Source organism: Lampris incognitus, chromosome 3 (assembly GCF_029633865.1).
Source record: "Lampris incognitus isolate fLamInc1 chromosome 3, fLamInc1.hap2, whole genome shotgun sequence".
Taxonomy (NCBI): Eukaryota; Metazoa; Chordata; class Actinopteri; order Lampriformes; family Lampridae; genus Lampris; species Lampris incognitus.
In genome coordinates, this window is record NC_079213.1 from 73,573,826 (window position 1) to 73,595,157 (window position 21,332).

General features: G+C 45.1%; 1 protein-coding gene across 1 annotated transcript in view; it reads left to right on the forward strand.

Moving 5' to 3' along the window:
* slc1a7b (solute carrier family 1 member 7b) overlaps positions 1 to 21,332 on the forward strand; it is a 144,106-nt gene that overhangs the window by 113,716 nt on the left and 9,058 nt on the right. Inside the window, exons 4-6 of the mRNA XM_056276042.1 lie at positions 20,577 to 20,619; positions 20,758 to 20,989; positions 21,142 to 21,241. Of these exons, the coding sequence (XP_056132017.1) occupies positions 20,577 to 20,619; positions 20,758 to 20,989; positions 21,142 to 21,241 (375 nt within the window). The remainder of the gene's footprint in view (positions 1 to 20,576; positions 20,620 to 20,757; positions 20,990 to 21,141; positions 21,242 to 21,332) is intronic.

The following is a 21,332-nucleotide window of genomic DNA, read 5'->3' on the forward strand; positions in this document are numbered from 1 at the left end:
GATCCCTGATATGAATGAATAGCCTACAAATTTGACAAGGGTGAAAAGAAATATCAGTCTCGGCCATCTCCCATCAGGCTGCTATAGCCTACTCTCACTGGAGACATGCGTCATTCAACCAATCCGAAATGGCAATCACTCCGTGGACAGACTGGTAAATAAAACTTTATGGAAGGGGGGTACTAGCGGAGAAAAAATACTAAGACTAGATGATGTGAAAACAGAATGAAATTCGTTTTATAAGCCCAGTATGTAGGAGCAGAAGCAGCGAAAAAATATGTCAAAATGCAATTCCTGTCTGCCAATCAGGCAAGAAAAATGAATGAACAGGCGATACCTTTCAGATGCACTTTTACACAACCACCAAAAAAGACAAAAATGTGCCCGATCCCCTCCCTCACCTGGCTAATATCCTACTAGTAGCCTACATATTTCATCGATCATATCCTAATCTAACTGAGAATATGGGAGGGAGCAAACAGATTGTCGATAGACTAGCTGTGCTGTGCAAGTAGCCTAAAGCAACCACATGCACGCGCATCTGCGCGCACTTGCACACAGGTTCGTTCCATCCACATTAACCATCCAAACGGGTGGTGTGCAGACTACCCGGTTAATGTGGATAATGTGGTTCGTTCTATCCACATTAACTGCCCAAGCGGGTAGTGTGCAGACTACCCGGTTAATGTGCAGATAACCCGTTCTGGCGGGTAATGTGCACATTTACCGCCCCGTTGGGTAATCTGCACATTAACCGGGTAGTTTGCACATTAACCGTTTTTTCACATTACCCGTAACATATATATGATTTAACCGGCCATGCAAGTTTTTACCAAAATTAGTCAAACTTTGTTATTCTTCTTCCAAGTGCCAACAAGCACCATGAGAAATGTCAGTGATAGTAATTTTTATATATAGAAAAGCGAATAGATGAGTGTCCAGGTAGCGTAGTGGCCTATTCTGCTGCCCACCAACACGAAGATCGGCGGATCAAATCCCCGTGTTACCTCCAGCTTTGTCGAGCGTCCCTACAGGCACAATTGGCCGTGTCCGCGGGTGGGAAGCTGGATGTGGGAATGTGTCCTGGTTGCTGCACTGGCACCTCCTCTGGTCAGTCGGGGTGCCTGTTCAGGGGGGAGGGGGAACTGGGGGGAATAATGTGATCCTCCCACGCGCTACATCCACTTGGTGAAACTCCTCACTGTCAGGTGAAAAGAAGCGGCTGGTGACTCCATATGTATCGGAGGAAACGTGGTAGTCTGCAGCCCTCCCAGGATTGGCAGAGGCGGTGGAGCAGTGTCCAGGACAACTCGGAAGAGTTGGGTAGTTGGCCAGATACAATTGGGGAGGAAAAAGGGAGGGGGGGAATCCAAAAAAAAAAAGAATAGCTAATAGAAACACAGAATAGTGTTGCTAAATATCTTTTGATAGATACTTATTTTGGAATATGTAATGTGTATTTTTGGCTTTGTCTCCAGTCAGTAGGGTAAAGGTGTTTTGCCATGCCATGTGGAATAATCACACAAAACAAAGTGGGCATCACAGCTGAACTGCAACAGATCTGAGTACAGGAGTGCTCACACACCCAACCTTGACAAAGCCGCAGCTCCACAATAGCAATCAACTTCAAACAGAGTCAAGTGCAGGATACACTACAAATGTGCTGCAGTCAATAAGCCTCTTTGAGGAGATACTGGTCAAGTTCCTACTTGTGTGATATAGTCTGCAATAAATTTGCAAACAGTGCCCCTATCTCGCTTGCATGAGGCTATAGTTCTGTCAAAACAACTAAATTGCACAGTAGCAAGGGACAAATAATATTGTTGTTGTTACCTGGCTCTCTCCATCTGGCCATCTAATCATCCCCCCGTGTAATTCGCTCAATGATTCCTCCCTCTCCACCTCAAACAGATGTGTGTTGAACGTTCCGGTGCAAAATGGTTGCCTTGCGTGCATCATCCAGGTGGGTGCTACACATTGGTGATGGTTGAGATGAGTTTCCCCCTTTACTGTGAAGTGCTTCGCGTATCAAGATAAAGCGCTATATAAATGTAATCTATTAATTACTAATCTCTTTAGTCAACTGGTTAACGTAGTCACCCATGGTGTGGGAGACCCGGGTTCGCGTCCCGGCTGTGCCCCCCAAATTGGCTACACTACTTTACTGTGATGGACTGACGGCCTGTCCAGTGTCTCACCTCCTGCCGCCCAATGACTGCTGAGATAGGCTCCAGCATCGTGCAACCCTGAGAGCAGGATAAGCGGTTTGGATAATGTATGAAATCGATGGATGATTATTATTATTATTATTTTATTATTATTATTATTATCATTAGATTCAAAAGGCACATCGAACTATTTCGCAGGTGATGGGCAACCAAATCAGACACAACCATTTTCCTTGTGAGAGTAATACCTACCTCATCACAAATTATTGCGAATTCGTGTTCAGTTTTGCACATTCACAGCATCAGTGACTGTAGCATCATGAGAAAGAAGGGTCTTGCTCTTAAAGCTTGTAAATTCATTCCTGCTGTCCACCATGTTACATGAGAGACTGTCTATGCTTGACAAAATTTGACTGAGCGCGAGAGTGTGAGGTTACTAGATAAGGATGAACTTATTCGAGCATTTGCAACACTCCAATATAGGAGGGCAAAGTTCATCCAAACATTAAATTGGTAATTATAATTATATAAGTCAGTGATGCTCAGTCATGTGCCCTAGAGGGCTATATGTATGCAGGCTCTCATTCCAGCCCAACACTACACCAGATGATTTCACTGATTCCTCTTTCCCCATCTATTGAAGGTGTTTTACTCAATGAAATGGCCCTCCATGGCACATGACTGGACACCACTGATGTAAATATTTCTTCTTATTATAACTTATTGTATTGTTATTTTTATTCCTATTTAGCTTACATCTGTCCTCTTTCACCCCCTTTTGCTCTCAAGCACTGACACTTGTGTCATGCATGGTGCTGTGCTGAAAGACTCATATCAGAGGGAAGTCAGGGACATCCACATTCATCAATTGTTAGTATGTACAAATTTGTTCTTACACACCCATGCAATTTTTTAGCGCTGAACTTTGTCTCAAAGACCAGTGTAGAACCTGGGTAACCCCTGAATTTAGACACCAGTTGGCTAACACTGATGTCTTTGCAAGCCTGGGTGATTGCTCATTGCAAGAGGTAGACAATAAATGTTAGAGGGAAGGAATTACAAATAACCATCAGGCTTTGCTTCTGACTGTCAGACAATCTTGAGAGCTAAAAAAAATTCCATGGGTGGGTAAGAACAAATTTGTACATACGAATGATTGATGAATGAGGCCTAATTGTTGTTATCCCCGTCAGGGTGTATGTAGCCTGGTAAAGAATATTGCATTTGGCCGAGTGTGTGAATGTGTCTGTCTGTGGTTAATCTCGCATACTACTGGACCTATCAGCCTGATTTTTTTTTTCTTTTTTTGTGTGTGCACAGTTGTGACTGTATGATGAAGAGCCTCTCATGGCTGCAGTGATTCAAAACCTTTGAAAAACATTTGTTCTCACTACCGCCGCTCCCTCTCTTCCGTAACTCTCTAGCTTGCTCGACCAACACTGCTGTCTGTCGCTGCCCGATCAAAGCCAACCATGCGCATGCGCGACTCCACATAATTTTTCTTTACATGATGATACTGGTCACATGGCTTGGGTCCTGGACTTTTCCAGTGGTGTCTGGACACTGCTTGGCATCCTGCGCATCATATTCTTCATAAATTTTATAAGTCCATTATAATTCTGTTTATCCTCTTTCAATGTTGTACTCTGTAAATTGTGTAAACACAACATCCATTGCACGTTGTCCGTCATGGGAGAGAGATCCCTCCTCTGTTGCTCTCCCTGAGGTTTCTTCCTATTTTTTCTCCCTGTTAAAGGGTTTTTTAGGGAGTTGTTACTTATCCAATGAGAGGGTCTAAGGACAGGATGTTGTGTTGCTGTTAAGTCCACTGAGGTAAATTTGTAATTTGTGATATTGGGCTATACAAATAAAATTGACTTGACTTGACTTGACCTAGGGCTTGCATGCCTTTGACCAGAGATGGAATGTCAGGTGCGGTGCTTGTGACAGCCAGCCTAATGTCCTGGTGTACATCGAGTCTTTGCGGGCTTTTGTTTTTATTGTTACAAGGGCACTGAAGGCTGTCTCAGACAGATATGAGGTGCTGAATGGGAGAATAACCCTTGTAACTGCGTGTTTGGCCAGTCTGGGTGCAACAGCGTGTCCTGTGACTATCCAAAACTTTTTGTATCCGTTGTTCTGGAAATATTTCTTTGACAACGAGTGGGCATGAAGGTCCGCAAGCTCATCATAGCTGCAGCCCCACTTGTGCAACATGCAACAAGGTTCTCATAGGGCAGATTGTTGGATGAGAGATAGGAGTCCACAGCCATAAAAATATCCTGGCCTGTTGTTTTTGTGGTTAGGTTGGCAGACATAAAAATGTCTTGTTTCAAGTCATCACCATCAACATATTGAACATAAATGATGAGCACGGACTTGTCTGACACTGTTGTCATTTCATCCCACTGAATGGAAAAGGGAACATTCCTAAGCTTCTCGTGCAGCTGGTTCTGACAATCTCCAGCCATTTTATCAATTCTGTCTTTGACAGTGTTGTCAGAGAGTGGGACGGTTTTCACTTTATCAACCGTTTGTGGGCCACACAGCCTCTCTACAATGTTCAGACAGGCGGGTTTGATAAGCTGCTCTCCAATAGTGTGTGGCTTTTTAGCCTTGACAATTAATAGCCAACATTCAGCTGTGGACTCTGATTCCACTTCTGTGCTTCTACTACTGGACCTCAGTGCAGGCTTTGACACCATTGATCACTGCATACTATTAGACAGATTAAATTGTAATTTTGGTGTCTCTGGCTTAGCTCTTTTTTGGCTTAAGTCCTACTTATCTGGAGGAACACATTGTGTCTGCTATAGTAATATATCAAAATTCTCTGATGTTTAAATATGGTGTGCCTTAGGGCTAAGTTCTTGGCCCTCTACTTTTCTCTCTTTATATATCACCTCTTGGCCAAATTATACGCAGTTATGGAATAAATTACCATTGCTATCTGATGATACTGAGCTGTATGTGCCTATAAGGGCTGATGATCATACTCAAATCACTAATTTAGAGGCTTGCTTGGCTACTGTGAAAAATTGGATGGCACTTAACTTTCTGCTTTTAAATTTGGATAAAACCGAGATGCTGGTCATTGGCCCTGCTAGACACAGACACCAATTTGATCAAGTAATGATAACAATCGACCGCTCTGTGGTTTCACAAAGTGTGGCAGCCAAAAATCTTGGTGTTATGTTTGATCCCAGCCTTTCCTTTGATATGCACATTAAAGAAATCACCAAGACTGCCTTTTTTCACTTACGTAACATAGCTAAAATTCGGTCTTTTCTCTCCATGGCTGATGCAGAAACTCTGATACATGCATTTGTTTCATCCAGACTTGATTACTGTACTGCTTCTGCTAACTTATAAAATCCTAAATGGGCTTGCCCCATCTTACCTGTCTGATCTCCTTAAACTGTACATTCCATCTCGAGCTCTTCACTCTCAAAATACAGGGCTCCTGTGTGTACCCAAAGTTAAAAAGAAGTCAGCTGGTGGCAGGGCCTTTTCCTATCAGGCTCCGTTCTTATGGAATAACCTGCCTGCTGCCATCAGACAATCAGTCTGTTGAGATTCAATATTCAAAAAAAGGACTGGTTGTTAAAATCCCTAGTGTTTGCACTGCAACAGTTTTGGTGGAAATTAAACTGGAGATGTCTGCCAAGGGGACATTGCCACCACCAGGGCACATCATCAGTTGTGTACCTCAGCATCACAGGGTGTTTCGGCCTTTTATCACAAGACACCCTCCGCTGAGGCAGGCCCACCACAGGTTGATCGGTCCTGGGTGTGTGACCTGTGGTTAGCTGTTCACCCTGCCAGCCCAGATGGCATCTCTCCTTTTTATCCAGATCCAGTGGCTAGTCCTCTCAGCAGTGTTGGCTAGCTCTTTGATCACTCTCCTGTGGGCCTGCCCCCTGACTCCTAGTTCCCTCAGGAGTTTTGCTGTGGAGCTGGCAACAAAGCCCCTACAACCCACCTCCACAGGGCGCACCTTCACCTTCCAGCCTCTGTCCTCTGCTTCGGCTGCTAGGTTGGCGTACCGCAGCTTCTTACGCTCGTACGCTTCATCGACTGCATCCTCCCAGGGGACTGTCAGCTCAATGATGTAAGCAAGCTGGTTAGAATTGGACCAGAGGACGAGGTCTGGTCGCAAGGTGGTTGTTGCGATCTCTGTCGGGAAGATGAGCTTCTGGCCTAAGTCCATTCGCATTTCCCAATCCCTGGCTGAGTTTAGTGAGCCTAAGTTGGGAAGTGAAGGGTTGGCCTTCAGTTTATCCCCCTCCCGAACGAAAGCTGGAAACCGCCGCGGCCCTTCCTGGTTGTTGAAGGGTTGGGCATTGATGGAAACCCTCTTGCAATTGAGTTCAGCTGCCAAGCACCTGAGCACCTGATTGTGTCGCCAGTTGTATCTGCCTTGGGTAAGGCTGGTCTTGCAGCCAACCAAGATGTGCTTGAGGGTTGATGGGGCTGTACACAGGGAGCAAGATGGATTCTCTCCAAACCAGAGATTTAGATTTATGGGAGAGGGCAGGACATCATATGTGGCTTTGATGATGAAACTCAGCCTGTTTGATTCCATGCTCCAGAGCTCACTCCATGTGAGTTTCCTCTTTTCAACACCCTCCCACCTCATCCAGCGGCCCTGTTTGGCTTGTGCTACGGCTTTAGAACATCTGGCTGCTTCTTCCTGTCGGCGAACCTCCTCAACCACCATAGTTTGCCGTTTGGTAGTAGTCGCCTGTTGCCAGGTAGGTGTTTTTATTCCCAGGCCAAGGCCACCTCTGCCTTGTTGAACATGGCCTACTACGTCTCGGTGGCGGAGGGCAGATTTCGCCTCCAATACAGCTGCAGCCGGGGTCCATTTCTTCCCTGTTGCTAGGGTTGGAGCAACTCCTCTCACTACTGGGTCTCGGGATTCTGTGAGGGACATGTCCAGCCTCACTTTGGCACATTTGAATTCCTCAACCAGGCTGGAAATTGGCAGTGCGAGGGCTCCATTGCCGTAGAGTCCAGAACTGCTGAGGCCCTTTGGCAGTCCAAGCCACTTTCTCACCTGCGAGTTCACTAGCCTCTCCAAGCGATTGGAATGAGATAGTGAGACTTCGTACATGGTTATTGGCCACATGAGTCGGGGTAGCAGCCCAAACTGAAAGCACCAGAGCTTCAACTTCCCGGGCAGTGCAGTGTTGTTGATTTGCCTGAGGCCACTGATTGTATCCTGGCGAAGTTGCTCCCGGGGCTTCTCCCGGACTGTGGGGATTGGTTGATCACTAATGTAGAACCGTTCATCTGTTAGTTGGCCTTTAACAATGGAGATGCTGTGAGATTTACTTGGTTTAAACTCCATTCGTGCCCACTTGATGTTCTCCTGGAGTTTCTGCAGCAGGCGCCTGGCGCATGGTTTTGTTGTTGCTATGGTGGTCAAGTCATCCATGTACGCCCGGATTGGTGGAAGACGCAGTCCATTCCTGGACCTTTCGCCTCCCACCACCCATCGAGATGCGCGGATGACGAGCTCCATTGACATGGTGAACGCCAGAGGGGAAATAGTGCAGCCCGCCATGATGCCTATTTCCAGATGTTGCCAAGTGGTGGTGGTGTTCTGTGTTGTGACACAGAACTGGAGATCCTGAAAATTGGTCTTGACCAACTCTGTGATGTTTTTGGGGACATGGAAAAAATCAAACACCGTCCACAGGATCTTGTGAGGAACTGATCCAAAAGCGTTGGCAAGGTCTAAGAAAACCACGTGCAGGTCTCTCCGTTCTTTCTTGGCAGCTTGTATCTGGTGCCAGATGATATTAGCATGCTCCAGACATCCTGAGAAGCCATGGATCCCGGCTTTCTGCACTGATGTATCGACAAAGTTGTTTCTTTGCAGGAATGTGGAGAGCCTTTGGGCAATCACGCTAAAAAAGATCTTTCGCTCTACATTTAGAAGGCTGATCTTGCGAAACTGGCTGATGCAGGAAGAGTTCTTCTCCTTGGGGATCAGAATGCCTCCTGCTCTTCGCCATGCCCTGGGTATGACTTTTTTCTGCCATGCCACTTTCATCAGCTTCCAGAGGTATTTCAGGACTCCAGGAGTGTTCTTATAGAGTCTATACTGAATACCATTGGGCCCAGGAGCTGACATTGATCTTGCCTGCTTTACCGTCCTCTCCACCTCGCTCCATGTGGGAGGTCTTGTGTTCATATGGTGGTCAGGTGGGTGAATTGGTGGCATGTCATCCGGGATGGTGACTGGCTCATGTCTCCGGACATCAGAGTAGGTCTTCTTTAGGTGCTCTTCCAGATCTCGTATGGGGACTCTAAGGCTCCCATTTTTGTCGCTGTCAAAAAGGCTCTTGACAAAGCTGTAAGGGTTGCTGTAGAAACGAGTCCTAGCCCGTTCTTTCCTCTTATGCAGTCGTCTGAGGTGTTGAGTCCTTTAAATCCAAACTTAAAACTCATCTTTTTGCCTTAGCTTACAATTAGTTGCCTTTAAGTTGAGTGCTTCACAACCTGTACTGGATGGCGGGTTGGTTTTCTGTCTCAATGAATTTACCAACCACTGTTCTGCCGACGAGATTATAGCGCAGCGGTCGGGAACCTATGGCTCGCGAGCCATATATGGCTCTTCCGGTGACGGCATATGGCTCCCAGACAATTTTGAGTTGAAAATTATTTTTTTTTCAAAAAAATCAGTTTGGAACTGATTTTAAAATACTTGTGATATTTCTTAATAATACTGTGTCATTTTAAAGTAAACAGAAATTAGTTTTGAAGATAAATTTCACGGGTCACGGGTCACCCGTGGGTCGGGTCGGGAACCAATGGCTCGCGAGCATGTCCGGGTCATTGTAAAGGTGAAGAAATCAATTTTATCAGATAGCCAACTAGTTTATCCGCTTCAACCCTTGTAACGGAAAAGATGGCGAAAAGAAAAAAAGACGATGATTACCGTGCATTCCAGGCTGCGTGGACAGAGGAATTTGCATTTGTGGAGAGAGCAGGATCTGCGGTATGTCTAATATGCAATGATAAAATTGCATCGATGAAACGGTCAAATATAAAGCGGCACTTCGATACGCACCATGCTTCATTTGCATCGAAATATCCAGCGGGGGACAGCAGGAAAAGGGCATGCGAGGAGCTACAGCGGAGAGTGCAGACGAGTCAGCAGCAACTACGTGTGTGGGCCAAGCAAGGTGACGGGAATTCCGCTAGCTTTGCGGGGGCTTTGGCAATAGTAAGGAATGGAAAGTCATTCACAGATGGCGAGTATGCCAAAACATTCATGCTTGATGTGGCCAATGAACTGTTTGATGACTTCCCAAATAAAGACAAGATAATCAAACGAATAAAAGACATGCCCCTGTAAGCAAGAACTGTGCACGATCGTAGCATCATGATGGCAAATCAAGTCGAGGAAACACAAATTAAGGACATAAACGCCGGGACATACTTTTCTCTCGCGTTAGATGAGTCAACAGACGTTAGCCATCTATCTCAGTGCAGTATCATTGCCAGGTATGCTGCAGGTGACACACTGCGTGAGGAAAGCTTGGCTGTTTTGCCAATGAAAGGGACAACAAGAGGAGAGGATTTATTCATGTCTTTCATGGAGTTTGCTAAAGAAAAAAAACTACCGATGGATAAACTTACTTCTGTCTGTACTGATGGTGCACCCTGTATGTTGGGGAAGAACAAAGGATTTGTAGCGCTTCTCCGTGAACATGAAAAAGAGCCATCCTAAGTTTTCATTGCATCCTGCACCAGGAGGCGCTTTGCGCTCAGACGTGTGGCCAGGAGCTTGGCGAGGTGATGTCTCTGGTCATTCGAGTGGTCAACTTTATTGTTGCCCGAGCTTTAAATGATCGCCAGTTTAAAGCTCTGTTAGAAGAAGTTGGGAATCATTATCCTGGTCTGCTTTTACACAGCAACGTGCGTTGGTTGTCAAGGGGGAAGGTGCTCAGCCGTTTTGCAGCTTGCCTGAGTGAAATCCGGACTTTTCTTGAAATGAAAGGCGTCAAGCATCCTGAGCTAGACAACACTGACTGGCTCCTGCAGTTTCACTATCTCGTGGACATAACTGGCCATCTGAACCAGCTCAATGTGAAAATGCAAGGTATTGGAAATACAATCTCATCCCTTCAACAAGCAGTGTTTGCATTTGAAAGCAAGCTGGAAGTCTTTCTCAGGGACATTGAAACAGGTCGTCTTCTGCACTTTGAAAGACTGCAACAATTTAGAGATGCATGCTTAGCAAGTGACTCCACTCAACATCTGGATCTCCAGCAGCTAGCTGGCTTTACGTTCAATCTCCTGCAGTCATTCAAAGCACGTTTTGGAGAATTTCGTGCGCGCACTGGTCTTTTCAAGTTCATCACTCATCCACATGAGTGTGCAGTGGACAAAATCGACCTGACATGCATCCCCGGGGTCTCTATCGGAGACTTTGAGCTGGAAGTTGCTGACCTGAAGGCATCAGACATGTGGATGAGTAAGTTCAAGTCACTTAATGGAGAGTTGGAAAGTCTTGCGCGACAGCGAGCAGAGCTGGCGAGGGAACACAAGTGGACAGAAATTAAAAATCTTCAACCTGAAGACCAGCTGATTCTTAAAACTTGGAACGAGCTTCCTGTGACATACCACACAATGCAGCGTGTGAGTATTGCCGTATTGACCATGTTTGGCTCTACATATGCATGTGAACAGTCTTTCTCGCATATGAGGAACATTAAGACCAACCTACGCTCACGTTTAACTGATGGAAGCCTCAACGCCTGCATGAAGCTCAACCTCACCACGTATGAACCAGACTACAAGGCCATCAGCAAAACCATGCAGCACCAGAAGTCGCATTAAAAGTAAGACATATTTAATTTATTATACGTTAAAAATACTATATGGCTCTCAATGAAATATATTTAGAAATATTTGGCTTTTATGGCTCTCCCAGTCAAAAAGGTTCCCGACCCCTGTTATAGCGTATAGATTGTGATTAATTGATGACTTAATTGATTATGACTAATGACTATTGCAAACTGTTCTCTTCTCTCACATGTCTTTTCTCTCTCTCTGAATGATGTCTTCTCCTTTCTCTTTTTCTCTGTGTGAATGGTGTCATGTGAGTCTTTGTGTGCACGTGCAGTCGGTTCTCCTCCCAGGTTTCCGTGGTGATGGTGGTCGCCACTTGGATGCTGCCTGGCATTCCTCTCATCACATTTTCTTTTTATATGTCATATAAACCCATATAATTTTTTTACATGATGATGCTGGTTGCATGGCTTGGGTCCTGGACTGTTCCAGTGGCATCTGGACACTGCTTGGCATCCTGCGCATCATATTCTTCATACATTTTATAAGTCCATTATAATTCTGTTATCCTCTTTCAATTTTGCATTGTGTAAATTGTGTAAACACAATATCCATTGCACATTGTCTGTCTTGGGAGAGAGATCCCTCCTCTGTTGCCATGGCCAGATCTAGGCATAGGCAAACTAGGCAGCTGCCTAGGGTCTAATTGCCACAGGGGGGCCCAGACAGACAGATAAAAACATCAACTTTAGGTCTACATTAAAAATATTTAACATGAAATATTTTAAAATAATCTCGGATAAAAAAAATCAATCTACACCTTTATTTCAATGTAGTTTTTAAGCGGTGAAGCCTCTTCTACGTGTGACGTGTGTCCGTGTGTGTGTCCGTTCGTTGTATGAGATACCCGCACTGTGCACCACTTACTTCACCACCAGGGGTGTGATTTTTTTTTTATCATTACACAACGTAAGCACCTTGCTATGTGTGCGAAAAAGTCTCTCCAGTTTAGTCAGTAAACAGATCATGCTCGTGTGTTAGCAGTAGCCTCTCAGCAGCAATGCTTTCAGGTGCAGCAAAAAAAAAAGAAACAAAGAAAGAAAAAAACGACAGAGTGGCTTTGCAAAAGTTCCTCTCAGGGCCTAGCACAGCATCAAAATCCACAGAAAATGTGGTTTTCTTACAAAAGTCAATTCTATGGACATCCAAGAAATGCATGCAGCGACAGAACATCTCAGAGATATACCCACATGATCTTGAAAATGACTACAGAAGAGTTTTGCCAGTTCAGCTCAATAGCAAAGGGTGAACAATCAGCCATGGGCATGTATAAGAAGCTCCGAGAGCTTGGCCTGGAGAATGCATTCCCTAACATGGACATTTGCCGTCGCATGTATATGACATTACCCATTGCAAACTGCTCTGAAGAAAGGTCGTTTTCTTTGCCGAAATGCGTTAAAACCTACCTGAGATCAACAGTAAAAGACAAGAAACGGATTGCTTTTGCAGTGTTGGCAATTGAGAATGAATTTACCACCTCCCTGGATTATGGTGACCTCATCAAAGACTCAAAAGTCAGGAGAAAGCAGCTGTAAATGTGAGTAGCCTACACTTTCCACTTAAATACCCAAAGCTGAATATTTAAAGACAAATAATGAAATCAAATGTAAACTGCAAATAAATATAAATGAATATAAACAATATATATAAATGTAGGCTTATACTTTCCTCTTGAAATTTGTGACTATCAAATTGCGAGTAATGAACTATAAATAAATGATAATAAACAAAAATATATACCTAACTAATTAACCATAATAACCATATGGCAGTTAAAAGCAATGTTGTTTGTTTACAAAGTATCAAAATGTGCTGGATTGGGGGTAGGAGGGGGAGGGGGGCCTAAAAAATGCTCTGCCAAGTGTCATCTATCAAATCAAATCAATTTTATTTGTATTGCCCAATATCACAAATTACAAATTTGCCTCAGTGGGCTTAACAGCAACACAACATCCTGTCCTTAGACCCTCTCATCGGATAAGGAACAACTCCCTAAAAAAAAACCTTTAACAGGGAGAAAAAATAGGAAGAAACCTCAGGGAGACCAACAGAGGAGGGATCTCTCTCCCAAGACGGACAGCGTGCAATGGATGTTGTGTTCACGCAATTTACATAATACAACATTGAAAGAGGATAACAGAATTATAATGGACTTATAAAATTTATGAAAAACTTGATGCACAGGATGCCAAGCTGTGTCCACATGCCAACGGACCAGTCCAGGACCCAAGCCACGCGACCAGTATCATCATGTAAAAAAAGAAAAACTTATGTGAGGAGAGGAAGGGCAGGCAGCATCCAAATGGCAACCACCATCACCACGGAGACCTGGGAGGAGAACCGACTGCACATGCATGCAAGAGAGACTCACATGACACCATTCAAACACAGAAAAAGAGAAAGGAGAAGACATCATTCAGAGAGAGAGAAAAGACATGTTAGAGAAGAGAACAGTTTGCAATAGTCATTAGCCATAATCAATTAAGTCAACAATTAGTCATAATCTATACTCTGTAATCTATACTTGATAATCTCGTCGGCAGAACAGTGGTTGGTAAATTCATTGAGACAGAAAACCAACCCGCCATCCAGTACAGGTTGTGAAGCACTCAACTTAAAGGCAACTAATTGTAAGCTAAGGCAAAAATATGAGTTTTAAGTTTGGATTTAAAGGACTCAACAGACTCTGATTGTCTGATGGCAGCAGGCAGGTTATTCCACAACAATGAAGCCCGATAAGAAAAGGCCCTGCCACCAGCTGACTTCTTTTTAACTTTGGGTACACACAGGAGCCCTGTATTTTGAGAACGAAGAGCTCGAGATGGCATGTAAGGTTTAAGGAGATCAGACAGGTAAGATGGGGCAAGCCCATTTAGGATTTTTATAAGTCAGCAGAAGCACCTTGTATTCTGATCTAACATGGATAGGAAGCCAATGAAGGGAGGCAAGAATTGGTGTAATATGGCCAAATTTCCTAGTTTTAGTTAGGATTCTAGCAGCAGCATTCTGAACCATCTGAAGACTTTTAGTAGAATGTGGCAGACCTGAGAACAGAACATTACAGTAATCAAGTCTGGATGAAACAAATGCATGTATTAGAATCTCTGCGTCAGCCATGGAAAGAGAGAAAAGATCAAATTTTAGTTATGTTACGTAAGTGAAAAAAGGCAGTCTTGGTGATTTCTTTAATGTGCTTATCAAAGGAAAGGCTGGGATCTAACGTAACGCCAAGATTTTTGGCTGCCACATTTTGTGAAACCACAGAGTTGTCGATTGTTATCATTACTTGATCAAATTGGTGTCTGTGTCTAGCAGGGCCAATGACTAGCATCTCGGTTTTATCTGAATTTAAAAGCAGAAAGTTAAGTGATATCCAGTTTTTCACAGTAGCCAAGCAGGCCTCTAAGTTAATGATTTGAGTATGATCATCAGCCCTTATAGGCACATACAGCTGAGTATCATCAGCATAGCAATGGAAATTTATTCCATAACTGCGTATAATTTAGCCAAGAGGTGTAATGCAAAGAGATAAAAGTAGAGGGCCAAGAACTGAGCCCTAGCTAGCTGACGTTAGCTCACCATACCTTGGCTCGTTTGAGGCATCTATTTAGCTAATGTTATTGTTAGTGAATGTTCATGATAACATGCCGTAATTGGTCAGGGAAACATACCTTTATCCTGATGTTTTTTGTCCTCCTCTGCTTTCCTCCTCTTTCGCTTCTCTGCGCCAGACGGATAAACCCTTTTAGGTGACATACTGTCGCGATGTACTTGCTTACTGTTATAATGCGCATGAACCTGACCCCAGCTCTGACATAGGCAGCAAAAGTTATCAAACCTGTAGCATTAATTTGTCAGTCTGTTAACAACATGATATCAAAATATTTAGTCTTGGTTTTTTGGTGATTACTACTGATATGATATCACACACACACACACACACACACACACACACACACATAATATATATATCAACCTGTCGTGTTTGACATTTCAAGCGCTCTTGGGGGCCCCCTGCTGGCGCGGGGGCCCTAAGCGACCGCTTAGTTCGCTTATGCCTTGGGCCAGCTCTGCAACACCGCCATCACTGACTGTCGTGCTCTGGCTGAGGAGGCTGATAATTTTTTTCCTGGCTGGTCAACAGCACTGCGCAGCCGCGTTTTTTTCCTGCCCAAACATTTTCATCACTGCCTGGAGACACAACAGTCGCCGCCGCAGCAGCAGCTCCTCAATGGCGGCAGGACCACGGCCGGTGTTTTTACCACGCAAAGTTTGGACCCAAAGCAAAGCGCAGCGCGCAGGGGAGCATCCTGCCCGCATCGAGTAGACAGCTTGTCCTGCGGATATGCCCCCCCCCCCATGGAAGCCGCTAATGGCAGCCCCATCCGCACTTATGGCACTAGGTACATGGAGCTGTGTTTTGGATGATAGCGGTTCGGTTGGGGCTTTGTCACGGCAAAAGTGGCCATCCCCCTCATCGGCATGGATTTCCTATGTGCCTATGGGCTGCTGGTGGATGTCAAAAACCGTCGCTTGATCGATGCTGTCACTTTCAGTTTGTATGTGTGTATTCTCAGTGGAGTGGACTCCCATCACTGTCTAGCATGCTCTCCGCCGCAGACGATTTTCTCCGGCTTCTCGCTGAGTTCCTGGTCCTCACGTAGCCCACCTTCCCGTCTTCCACTGCCAAGCACGGAGTAAAGCACCACATCGCCACCACTCACCCACCAGTCTATGCTCGGGCTCGGCGTCTCGACCCGGCCAAGCTGACTGCCCCCAGGGAGGAGTTCGAGAATGTGGAGCGTCTCGGCATCATTCGCCACTCCAATAGCCCATGGGCTTCACCCCTCCACATCTTCCCGAAGCCTGGTGGAAGGTGGCGCCTGTGCAGTGATTACCACCTACTCAACAATACAACGACACCGGACCACTACCCAGTCCCACACATCCTTGATTTTTCTGCCCACATGGCTGGAAAAGTCATCTTTTCCTAAGTGGACCTCGTCCGTGGATACCATCAGGTGCCCGTCCACCCACTGGATGGCCCCAAAACGGCAGTGATCACCCCATTTGGACTGTTCAAGTTCCTGCGCATGCCGTTCGGCCTCAAGAACGTCACGCAGATATTCCAGCGCCTCATGAATTCAGTGCTACGGGACCTGCCTTTCGTTTTCGTCTATCTAGACGACGTTTTCGTCGCCAGCGGAACACCTGTCCCACCTTAGAACTCTTCAAGCAGCTCAGCCAACACTGGCTGATCGTCAACCCAGCCAAGTACCAGTTCGGGCTGGCCACCATCGAATTCCTCGGACACCGAGTCACCAAAGGTGTTTCGGTACCCCTCCCGTCAATGGTGGACGCCGTCGTGAACTTCTCGTGACTGCTCACAGTCAAGTCCCTACAAGAGTTCCTCGGCATGGTGAACTTTTACCACCACTTTATCCCCCGAGCTGCTCAACTCATGTGACCCCTGTATGAGGTCCTGAAAGGCAAGGCCACCAAACACACTGTGGACTGGACTGTGGAGAGGGACAAGGCGTTTGTGGACACTAAGACTGCTCTGGCTGACGCAGCAATGCTGGCGCACCCATCACCCAAGGCTCCGATCACCATTACTACAGATGCTTCGGACTACACAGTTGGGGCGGTGCATGAGCAGTGGGTGAATGGCGCTTGGCAGCCACTCGCTTTCTTCAGCTGACAGTTATGCCCCAGTGAACGCAAGTATAGCACCTTCGATTGGGAGCTCCTCGCTCTCTACTTCTCCGTTTGACACTTCTGTTCCCTGCTGGAAGCCCGCCAGTTCACGGCATTTGTGGACCACAAACCACTGACGTTCGCCATGGCCAAGGTTGCTGAGCCGTGGTCCACCCGCCAGCAATGACAGCTCCCCTATATCTCGGAGTTCACCATAGACGCACAGCATGTTGCTGGCAAAACCAACCTCATCACCAGCTGCCTCTCCCGGGCCACTGAGGCGGCCATCCACTTGGGTCTTGACTATGGCAGCTGACCAGGCCGCCGACCTGGACGTTCAGGCTTTCAGGACGGCTGTCACAGGGCTGCAGGTAGAGGATGTGGCTTTTGATGTTGCTGGCAGCATGCTCCTGTGCGACATCTCCACAGGTCGGCCCCAGCCCGTCATTCCCACTGGCTGGAGGCAGCATGTTTTCAACGCTGTCCATGGCCTCTCCCACCGTGTCAAAAAGCTGTCTCAAAGACTACTGGCAGCCAAGTTCGTCTGGCACAGGCTCAGAAAAGACATGAGAGACTGGGCTGACACCTGTGTGGAGTGTCAGCACTCTAAACTGCACCACCACACCAGAGCCCCCCTGGCACAGTTCCTGGTACCCAAAAGGCTGGGTCGACAGGCTCCCATAGGTCATGCTGGGCCTCAGGTCTGCCCCTAAAGAGGATCTCCAGTCCTCATCCGTTGAACTGGTTTATGAACAGCCGCTGTGGGTCACAGAGGATTTTGTCTCCAACACCACAGCTCCCTGGTCTGCAGCCCATCAATGGACCATGCTCCTGGATAACGCCAGAGCTTTCGCACCAGTCCCCACTTAGCAACACAGCTTCCCACAGTCTCACCTCCCTGCAAGTCTGCAGTCAGCAGAATATGTTTTCATCTGCCACGACGCCCACTGTGGACCCCTACAGCCTCCCTATGATGGGCTGTTCCGCGTCCTGGAGACTGGAAACAAGCCAGAGCACATTTCAGTAGATCGCCTCAAACCAGCTCACCTGAACTTGGACCGACCTGTTGGACTTGCCTAGCCACCGCGGCAGGGGCACCCTCTTACCCTGCCGCCACCCCCCAACAAGCCACCTAAGGGTCCTTAATGTTCCTCCTGTAGGCACCCTGGCCTCCACGCCTGTTCGGCGAAGCTGTTGTGGCCGGGCCATCCGCCCCCCTCCACGTTGACTTTTTTTATCATGGTGAATTCTGGGGGGAAATATGTAGCGGACTATATGGGCACAATTCCCCATGATTGATAGACACGGGCCCTTTAAGAAAGGGTTTCTGGGTTGAGATGCTTTATGCTTTAAAGTGTTACCCAATGGGTTTATTCAAAATTTATCAGCAAAAATCTGACAAACACAAAAGTACAACAACAATTCTGACAGATACAAAAAGCACCTGTAATATGAGTGGTTATTTACTGGTTTGCTTCTCTAGAAATGACATAAAAATCAGTTAAAAGTTAAGAACTAGTTCTTTCCATGGCCTGCTTTGCAGATATTCAGAAGAGATTATGTAATTTATATGCTACAAGTCAAGTCAATTTTATTTGTATAGCCAAATATCACAAATTACAAATTTACCTCAGTGGGCTTAACAGCAACACAACATCCTGTCCTTAGACCCTCTCATCGGATAAGGAATAACTCCCTAAAAAAAAAAAAACCTTTAACAGGGAGAAAAAAATAGGAAGAAACCTCAGGGAGAGAAACAGAGGAGGGATGTCTCTCCCAAGACGGACAACGTGCAATGGATGTTGTGTTTACACAATTTACAGAATACAACATTGAAAGAGGATAACAGAATTATAATGGACATAAAATTTATGAAGAATATGATGCGCAGGATGCCAAGCTGTGTCCAGACACCACTGGAACAGTCCAGGACCCAAGCCATGTGACCAGCATCATCATGTAAAATGTTTTTTTATGGATTTATAAGATGTATAAAAAGAAAATGTAATGAGGGGAATGCCAGGCAGCGTCCAAGTGGTGACCACTATCACCATGGAGACCTGGGAGGAGAACCGACTGCACATACACACAAGGGAGACTCACATGACACATTTCACACAAAGAAAAAGAGAAAGGAGAAGACATCATTCAGAGAGAGAGAGAAAAAACATGTGAGAGAAGAGAACAGTTTGCAATAGTCATTAGTCATAATCAATTAAGTCATCAATTAGTCATCATCTATATGCTATAATCTCGTCAGCAGAACAGTGGTTGGTAAATTCATTGAGACAGAAAACCAACCCGCCATGCAGTACAGGTTATGAAGTACTCAACTTAAAGGCAACTAATTGTAAGCTAAGGCAAAAAGATGAGTTTTAAGTTTGGATTTAAAGGACTCAACAGACTGATTGTTTGATGGCAGCAGGCAGGTTATTCCACAAGGACGGGGCCTGATAGGAAAAGGCCCTGCCATCAGCTGACTTCTTTTTAACTTTGGGTACACACAGGGCGAAGAGCTCGAGATAGAATACGGTTTAAGGAGATCAGAAAGGTAAGACAGGGCAAGTCCATTAAGGATTTTGTAAGTCAGCAGGAGCACCTTGTATGGAAAATTACAGAGGGTTATAAGCAGTGTCTCCTCTAGACAAAACTACAGTCGTGTTGCTTTTTGGCATGAAGCTAGTGATGTTGCCTGGTGTTACACAAAATGTACCTATTGCACACTATTTGTACATGGCATGACAGACACAGGGATGTCTAGGATACTGATTTGTGGAACTTTCCAGCTGCTTTGTAATTTGAATGTTATTGCTTGCCATTACCTATGGCACATTTACACCGACTGCACTCAACACGACTTGCACTCCTTGCTATGAATGACATCAGAATCATGCTTATTGGCCATGTAGGTTTGCACATACATGGAATTTGACTCCGGTTTTATAGCTCTATTAGTGTACTTAACTTAGACTAACAACACTACAACACAACAATCTTCAGATGTATATATATAAAGTGAGTACGTCAACTTCATACAAACAACAAGCTATGGTGAATTATGTCCATAAATCCACTACAACTGAATTATTATATTTAGGATCCATTCATCCATTATCCAAACCGCTTATCCTTCTCTCAGGGTTGCGGAATATTTATGATGTTTTAGGCAAAAGATAAACTATATACTAAGACAAACATTTGACTGATTAACACTAGATGATAACTGTACATAACTTCAGACTAACGTACAAATTCCACATAAGTATTGGATATATATATTTAAGTCAAGCATAGTAGTCAAGTCATAGTCAAGTCAAGTCAAATTTTATTACATCCCAATATCACAAAGTACTCCTTACCAAGTGAATACATGGCTTGGTGTCTTGTGACTTTTTTTCTTTTTCTTTTTTTTTTCTTTTTTACTTTTTGGTGGGCTCCCAGGACATTGGCCTGTGTTGATGTGTTGGCCTGTCCAAAGCCACTTGGATGTTTACGTACTTTGGATCCTACTGACTATGACTCATAGTAATTTCATTTACACCAGAGCATCCAGGACCTCCACTCCCTTAAAGTTTCCTCTGGCTTTATAGTGAAAAAGGATATTTTTGTAAAACACCAAACCAAAATCTGTTTAATGTTGCCTTGCGCATCAGCAGTATATTTGCAATTGACCTTCGTTCTTCTTGTTGTTGTTGTTGTTGTTGTTGTTCTTCTTCTTCTTCAAAAGCGTGTCACTCATGTTGCTGCTGTTGCAACGCAGAAGTTTGAGCAGAATAAATGATTCCTTATGGCAGTGTGTATGGCGTAAATATCAGCTCATGAGTATTTTCTTCTGCCTTGCAGCAATATGTTTCCATCTAATCTGGTTCAGGCCACATTTCAACAGGTGAGGCTTTTCAAATTACATAATGATTACGTACCACATATTCCAACACAGAGACACCATTCATGATCCAACAAATTTTTTTTTTTATAACTGGTATTATTCAACAAAGCTGTTTTCTGTTTTCTTCTTTGGCAACAGTATCGAACAAGCAGTGAGTCCATCATGAAGCCCAAGCCCACTGTTGGTCAGAGCCTATCAGAGTCTGCCACACGACGAGCCCTCATCTATGGTATTCAGGATGATAATGGAACAGATATCCAGAACTTTTCCCTTGACCTGACCCCACCTCCAGATGTACTGATACGCACGCGGCCAGGAACAAGTGATGGAATGAATGTCCTTGGAATTGTCATCTTTTCAGCGACCATGGGTAAAGACACATTATATCTGACTCTGTTCTCCTTCCCCTAGTCCCCTGCCATCGCTCATATTTGTTGTTGGCATCTTAGCCAAAGATTTATGATATGCATTGAAGATCAGGTTCTTTGTCAATCATTAAAGACAGGTGTCATCATTTCACAGGTATTATGCTGGGAAGGATGGGACCAAATGGCAGTGCCTTGGTCAATTTCTGCCAGAGCTTGAATGAGGCTGTCCTGAAAATTGTTGCAATTGTTATCTGGTAATGCTTTAATTATAACTCCTTTCCTGTTTTATTTAGATGACTGATCACCTATCGCTGAGATATAACAGACAAGATGGAACAGAAATAA